Here is an 8,501-nt window from a genome sequence, read left to right as displayed (position 1 = left end):
AAATCGAATCTGCTTGTTCTCGTCACCGAACCAACTTCTCCACCTGGTTTTGTCATCATATCTCGTCCATAATTTTTGAGACACCATACAATATTATCGTTTTTGGCCTCATTTCTCAACGGTGAAGAATCACTTAAAGATTTTTTTAAAAATCACATATCTGGATCCAGATTCGGATGTCCACCAAAAATCAAACAAATTCTTGACACACTCGCAACCTGTCCACAAAATTTCGTCCAAATCCGTCCACAATATCATGCTCTATATTTAAAATGATTCCATTGCTAGTAACATATGTGAAGTGATGTCTCTCAATGGTGAAAAATCAATTAACAAAACGATTGGATCCGGATTCGGATCTTCACCAAAATCGAATTGATTCATCCTTGTCACACACCCAACCTCTCCACCAAATTTAGTCGGAATCCATCCACAACCTTTCAACATATCCTGTTCACAACCAAACAGACAAACAGGCAAACAGACACAGGTGTGAAAACATAACGACCTCCGTCCACCTTGGCGGAGGTCAATACTGTTTCGTTTCCTAATATTGTTGTCATGAATGTAATAATACGTGTGCACTATGTCTTTCAGAAAGCCTTCAATGTTTAATTTGCCATCACTAAGAGAGAGCCATGCATTTTTGTTGTTGTTGTTGTTGTTGTTGTTGTTCAGGGTTCCTTATTATTGTTTCTCCTTGCAGGGGGAAACTGGTTTATTCAAGATATAGAGATGATGCTTGGCAAGAAGCACTGGGCCTTCTGGATGTGGTGGCGGATAAGCTGGTTTGTCGTCTCACCTCTGCTGATCCTGGTGGGACATTGGAATTTCAGATCTACAGGTTTAACAATCATTTAACGCAAAAACCAGTCATCATTTAAAATCTTTGCAGATATTACCCAAGCGGTTTCGTTTATTCTGGCCCAACTGTCTGTTGTTGATTTGCTGAGAAAAACTTGGCTTTTGAGATGGAGTTTTAAATTGAGATGGAGAAATGTGTTGTACAAAATACAGCCTGTTCGGCATTTCATTAAATTTGGACAATGAAGGACTACTTGAGGCCTAAAGGCAAGGTTAATCAAGAGGATAGAACTCTCTTGTAACCAAAAAATTTAAATCATTAGATAAGTATGTTTTTCCTAATTACGTCCTAATGCCTACAAGACACCAAATGATCTATCTTTTCTACATTCCAGGCAATCCTCCTTTGGTCTCTTGTATCATTTAGTGCCCCAACATATGGTGACGTGCAGTACCCTCAATGGTCTGTGGTTCTCGGCTGGTGCATTGTGGCTTTTGCCTTGCTATGGATCCCAATCATGGCCATCGTTGCCATGTATAAGGCTGAAGGTAGCATATTGCAGGTAAGCAATCCTGAGCCTTACATACATCTTGATCACTTTAATTCAGTCAAACTAGCTAATCTGAGGACTCGATCAAAGAATCTCAAGTCATCATGTATTCAACACATACACAAGTATGGCAGAATGTTTTGAGTGCTCGATCACAATGCTACATACATTGCTCTTCCCTCTATTTACTCCTACCTCCTCCAAACCTTTCACCACTTCTCCCAAACTTCCAAATCTTCGTTTCAATCTCCTATCACCCCAAAGCCTCGTTTCTTTCCTCTCATTCAAAATCCTTGTTTTTCTCTCTCATATCATTGCAAATTCTTGTTTTTCTCCTCTGATCCCCATCCTTGAGTAAAGAAGGGTTAATGGGAGTAATTTTGATCTCGGTAATGATGGGTATGGGGGGGTAGCATTATGAGATGGCGGTGCACAGCCTGTTAAGAGGGATGCTGCAGGCAGGAGCAGCAAAGAACAAAAAAATGGAATTGTATAGTTAGCACATACAGTAATTCTGAAGTTTATGAGGGAGGAGAGGATCAGAGTGCTGACAGAACAGAGGGAGCTAGAATGGAGGAGATGAGGTAAAAAAAAAAAAGAGGCCACTGACCTGACTACACAATGATAGTAACTGGCTTTGTTCTTCAGCCTCATCGTGGGAGATTTCAAAACTATTGAGAGCTTTTTGTTTCACAAAATCCTGTAGACGTGTGATTCTGGGGCACCAGCCCACAGGGGAGAGCAATACTCAATTGGCAATACTAATAGGATGATTGCCTTGTCGGCTATAAATAGTTATGATTTCTCAAGGAATTAATTGGAATGACTGAGGCTGCGACTGCCATTGGAATCCAGCTTTGTTATATTTCCAGCCTAATAAGTCAATGGCTGATGGTGAGGTTCATACATGTTCAAAAGACTGAACCTCTTTCAGTGACTAATTATTCCCACGCTTTCGAAGAAAAGCGGGAATATTGTGATTGTCTCCGCCGTCCGTACGTCCGTCTGTCTTACCCTGTAACTCTTCCTACACCGTTTGAAATAGGAACTTGAAACTTTGGGATATAGTAGATATATGTATGGGGAAGCGCACAACACTTTCGGATTTTTGATATGACCCCTAGGGGCTGGGCCAGAGGGGTTGGGGTCATGGGGGTCGATTAAAAAAAAAATTGTCTTATAGCTTTTTAAATCAAACATATTCATGAGTTATACATTTAACAACATATTTTTTTAAACACATGATGATCAGAGGGTGCTTGGGGGGTAGGGGTGTTTAGCGGATAGGGGGTCAAAACAGCTCCTCCTCCACCGTTTGAAATAGGAACTTGAAACTTTGGGACATAGTAGATATATGTATGGGGAAGTGCACAACACTGTCGGATTTTGATATGACCCCTGGGGGCCGGGCCAGAGGGGGTGGGGTCATAGGGGCTGATTTTTTAAAAGTGTATTTACCATTGTACATGGTAAATTATTTTATAAAGAACTTACTTATGTGGCCCCCATGAGTGACAAACAGTCACAGGTTTTAATGTATTTATCTAATTGATTATGAATAATTATAATTAATATTATACACAGTTCATTCCTATGATTAAATTGATGCACAGTTCTATATTGCTGGACAGTGTTAAATTAATGTTTCATGAAATGTTGATATGCTTGCAATGACTTCTGATTTAGTAAACATAGTAAGTCTTTGGTCATAAAGCACATCAAATAGAAAAGAATAGCCAATCCATTTTGCAAGATAAAATTTCACCTTGCGTTCATGGGACAAAGCAGTGCGTGCGGGAATATGCGATGGTGTGCCATCGACAGCGTAGTTGTAGTTATGGAAATAGATTGATTTTAAAATCCTTCAGGAATGAGACGGTGAGTCAGAATTTCCACGGTTGAAAGACATTTGCCAGAACAGCACCTAATCAATTCCAAATTGGCAGTGAGTGATGCAGCTGCTGTCTGTCTGTCTGTCTGTCTGTCTCAGTGTGGTGAGGTACTCCATAACACAATGTCAAGTCACATCCAGAAAAGAAGGTTTTTCATTGTATTGGAGAGGTTTAATATATGCTGATGAGATACAAAACTGAACCCAAAACACTGTCTTGGGGGACAACACCACTTTCCACTGGGAGGGAAGAGGACATGATTCCACTGCTCATAACATTTGTAAGGTGATGTCTGAAAGCAGAGCATGAAGTGGCCTTGTATAGCACAGGCAGTGAGCATGGCAAACAGAACAGGTTTTCAGACTATCAATTGCTGATATACGTCCAAGGAGATGCTCTTGACTTCATGTTCGAGATTTATGGCCTCTGACCAAGGCTGAGAAAAGCAGCAACATATTCAAGGACAGATTAAATTCAAGCTGTTGGTCAGAGATGAGGCTTTTTGCAAAGAGCAATTACAGTGCATATACAAAGTCTATACCACCTTTCATAATTTTCACATTTGTTGCCTAATAGCCTGGAATTAAATTGCATTAAATCAGACTTTTCCCACCTTTATTTACACGTCGTAACCCACAACTTCCAAGTGAAAAAAAAATGGACAAAGTTCAGAAAATTAATTAAAAATACAAAATGAGAAATATCTAAACACTAGAATAATTATCTAGAGTATCTTAATTTAAAAAACTAGAATATCTTGGTTGGATAAGTGTCCACCCCCCTTTTACAATAGCAATTGTAAATGAGTTCAGGTGTAACCGATCGCCTTCATAATCATACACCAAGTTAATTGGCCTCGACCTGTGTTAAATTGTCGTGATTCTGATTATTTCAGAATAAATTCAGCTGTTCCTGTAGGCTTCCTCTGCTGGATAGTGCATTTCATAGCAAAGACTCAACCATGAGACCTAAGGGCTTTCAAAAGACCTCCGGGATAAAGGTGTGGAAAGGCACAGATCAGGAGATGGGTATAAACATATTTCAAAGACCTTGAGTATCCCTTGGAGCACAGTCAAGACAATCATTAAGAAGTGGAAGGCGTATGGTACCATCAAGACCTGTCTAGATCAGGCCGTCCCTCCAATCTGGATGACCACATAAGGAGGAGATTGACCAAATAGGTCACCAAGAGGCCAATGACAACTTTGAAAGAGTTACATGCCTTTATGGCAAACACTGGTTGCTGTGTGCAAGTTACAACACTATCCCAAGCACTCCATAGGAGTGATGTTAACTGACTTTTAGGTCGAAAGATAGGACGTGGCAAAGGACAGGCTGAAGAGTGCAGAGGAGAAACCAGACCCAGCAGAGCAGGATTTTATAACGCAGGAAAATGGTGCTTTATAGGGTCATCACCCATTACAACGTTGAGGCCGGATATTACTTTTTTCCGGATTACCGGATATCACCTTCCGGTGTGAAAGACGAAGTCCAGTAGACAATAGATATTGGGGAAAGTGGGGTGGGGGTGGTGGGGCGGGTTAAATGTGGACACAGCAGGATTGCTCATGTACATCATATTTGAAGGAAAGCAAAAGGTTGAGGCAATCTGCCTAATCTTGAGCAGAATCTGCAGTGATTGTGAAGAGTTCAGAGTTGAATTGAGCAAGTTCATGTTCTCTGCATTGCCTATAAGGAAGGACAGACACTTGTTGTAAACCTTATGGAGTGACCTAAAGTTTATTCCCCTCAGTCACATTAGCCTTCCATGTTCAGAAAGCAAGCTTCTTTACTGCAACAGCCTTACCCCCAAGATTCAGTGTATAAGGGCCTAAATAATGGATAGGAAAGCCAGGGAAGGGAATGGATGGGATAACCTGGTGAATGAGAGAAATTATGCTTTTATGAATATCACAATATTTAAAAAAAAAAGAAAAAAAGGAAGCCATTTATTCTTGCATTGGTTGAAAGAGCTTAAAAATGGGAGGTTATATATTTCATCACAGGAAAGAAAATAAAAGAAAAAATTACCCCCGTGTAGGGGTGACGGTCATCTCTATAATACTACAAGTTCTCAATGTTCAGTTATGACCGAAGACTACTGTGCAGTTCGACTACGCAGCTCGAACTGCGCAGTTTGGTGAAACATGACTCGGCATTTTGGCGCGCGCACGGAATTATATTTTGAAAATAAATGCCGACGTTTACATTTCAGGTTTTGAAACTTTTGCACCTTTGGCGGAAAATGTATAAATATAAAAGGCTAAAAATGTGTTGTATATTTATATTTCATTTCTCCTTCCTTCCTTCTTTGCGAATCGCATCGGCGTTTTTGGCCATCTTCCAGATCACGTGACGATCAAACGGGAAGGAAATTCAAAAATCTGTCCAGTTAGATACAAGATAATATTTTTTACTATCATAATCAATAAACAGTTGCTGAATATCTTGTAGAATGGCAGACAAGATAGGTTTTGAAAATGGCGATTTTTATAACTTACGTGACCTCGTGACCTTGACCCTGACCTTGAACCCGGACAAAAGTTATATCGTTGTGCAACACTCATCGACCTCTACCCACATACTAAGTTTCATCAAGATCGGAAAGAAAAATTGTTGACGGACGGATGTACGGACGGACATTTGGTCCGGCTTTATTAGGTCATCTCGGCAGAGATGACCTAAAAATTGGGAGTGAAGGAGGTAGTAGTCTGTTACCTATACACTGTCCAGGTTCAAATTTTTTGTCTGAATTGAAAAAATATATAATTTTTCCAGAGGTTTGGATTAATTTGAAACAACTTTCAATGCACATTTTTTTCTCCTCAAGGAGAGTTTCCCTGTTTCAGGGTGAGACAGAAAAGCAGACAGAAATATATATATATATATATATATATATATATATATATATATATATATATATATATATATATATATATATATATATATATATATATTCTGATGCAGAATCAAGATCAGATTATGTGGAGATGGTACCCCAATCCTTTTGTGAGAGGGCAGATTGCAGTCTCTGCCAGTTAGCCTAGACGAATAGCCAGAATTTATATTGGTAAACAATTTCAAGTTCATCTTATGTACACCTGCTTAATCATCTCCACTTGATGTCAGCTTGCAACATTCCAGTTTATTGAATTTTTTAGCCGCTCAGTTTTTCTTGATTCAGGGTTGCAGCAAACCTCGTTCAAAAGACCGAATTCATGACAATACGTATTTCCAAATTTCAATATCTTAATTAGGTATGGTTTGTCATGTTTGTGCCCTTTCACATTTCTGTTGGCCATCACTTGATGCCATTTTTTTATTTGGTGACCTGTACAGACTGGCAACTCAAACTCATGCAAAGTATGTGATTGGTCTGGTAATTTGTGTTAAAATCTATCACATTCCTTTTTGGATAAAACATTTGCAAACATGTTTGTCAGAGCAGCAAATGAGTATTGTTTTGATTTGAACTATGATGAGATAAAAGTGGTTAATGTATTGGCTTTGATACAAGGAAACTCAAGCACAGGGGGCCATTTTTCCTATTATGCCTGTCAGATCGAAACCCACCTTCTGCATGTCGTGCTAGTTATACAGCTAACTCTAATCAGAGAATTTGGCCGTTTGAGTGCTGGAACACACTTGCCAATGCTTCACAAAACGAACATGGGATATTTAACGTGCAGAACCTAAATTGAAATGCGACAGTGGTAAGATGTATAAACTGTTAGCAATTAATGAGAACAATATCGTTTTTACTTTTATGAAGTCAGGGATTGAAACGAGGCTATACAGGGACTATAGGCAATTAAGCAACTAATTGAGCTATTCTGCATGTTGAATGAAGAACTAGTCTTGCTTGCACTCCCTTCTAAGCTGTCTTACCTGGGTATGAATCTCAATCCAGCTGTAAACTGTCATATCCTGGTGTTTCATCAATGTGTGTGCCATCCCTCGGATGGACGTTGAACTGGGCATCCTGTCTGCTGGCATTAGTTGGTGGACGTTAAATATCCCACACGGTGTCCTGCTCGAAGAGTGGGTGAGCTGTAACTGGAACCCTGAACAAATTTCAAATTCCTGCCCTGACTTCCTGAGTCAGAGTGGTGACCCAAACAGGATTGTAGCTTAGTAACTGTTTCAGAAGCACAAATATTCTGTACAAGGCATGGTATGATGATGATGATGATGATGATGATGATGATGATGATGATGATGATGATGATCTTGCTGGTAAAGGCCAGTGTCACTCTGCGTCAGCAGACAGAAAGAGCAATGGATGAAATCAACAGAATGTTGATTGAGGTATGCAAACAGCAGCTGACGTTTTTTGGGCACATTAACCTTCATCAGTGTCAGTCCCTTTTTTGCTCCGATGAACGGTCAACACCCCGAAACATCAGTCTCTCCTTGCAAACTTCAATCAAGTTGCTGATGATTTCATCCACTCTCCTGCAGGATCATTGGTAAACATGCAACCAATTGGGCTATCCTGCCGAATGCCACCAAATAAGACCTTGTTTGTAAACATGATTATTTGAGTTCTGCATTTAAACCCTTTCTTTTGCTCTTCATGTTGCTTCCTGCATTTTGTATTTTCATTTTAATCTTTAAAAACTGTAATTTCTCCCCATAGAGATTCTTGACTGCTTGCCGACCAGACCCAACATGGGGGCCTTATCTGGAGATCCACCGCACTGGTCGTTATGCTCCAGAGACAAAGAAACGTGGTTTGGAAAATGCAGGATTCACCTAGAGGGTTTTTATAACTTACAAAAGCCTGTGGTAAAAATACCGTGACATAAAAAAAAAAAACAGAGAAAGAAAAAAAAAGTAACCATTTATTCCTGTGCTGGTTGAAAGAGTTCAAAAATAGGAGTGTGTGTGTGTATATATATATATATATATATATATATATATATATATATATATATATATATATATATATATATATATATATATATATATATATATATATATATATATATATATATATATATATATATATATATATATATATATATATATATATATATATATATATATATATATATATATATATATATATATATATATATATATATATATATATATATATATATATATATATATATATATATATATATATATATATATATATATATATATAATATATTTCCTATAGGTTTGGATGAATTTTTTTCTCTCCAAGGAGCGTCTCCATGTTTCAGGTTGGGATGGACAGACAGATGGACAGCATCCGCTCGATATA

The 8,501-nt window shown here is 38.5% G+C and overlaps 1 protein-coding gene across 1 annotated transcript in view; it reads left to right on the top strand.

Moving 5' to 3' along the window:
* Nucleotides 1-8,154, top strand: part of SLC6A14 (solute carrier family 6 member 14) — a 110,598-nt gene extending 102,444 nt beyond the window's left edge. The window contains exons 12-14 of the mRNA XM_085864028.1: nt 707-816; nt 1,200-1,367; nt 7,887-8,154. Coding sequence (XP_085720154.1) covers nt 707-816; nt 1,200-1,367; nt 7,887-8,006 — 398 coding nt within the window. The 3' untranslated portion in view covers nt 8,007-8,154. The remainder of the gene's footprint in view (nt 1-706; nt 817-1,199; nt 1,368-7,886) is intronic.
* Nucleotides 8,155-8,501: the final 347 nt, after the last annotated feature.

Source organism: Eptatretus burgeri, chromosome 18 (assembly GCF_056783735.1).
Source record: "Eptatretus burgeri isolate ZD-2024b chromosome 18, Ebu_testis_v1, whole genome shotgun sequence".
Taxonomy (NCBI): domain Eukaryota; kingdom Metazoa; phylum Chordata; class Myxini; order Myxiniformes; family Myxinidae; genus Eptatretus; species Eptatretus burgeri.
The sequence above is the reverse complement of the archived record's forward strand: the minus strand, read 5'-3'. Positions and strand labels throughout refer to the sequence as shown.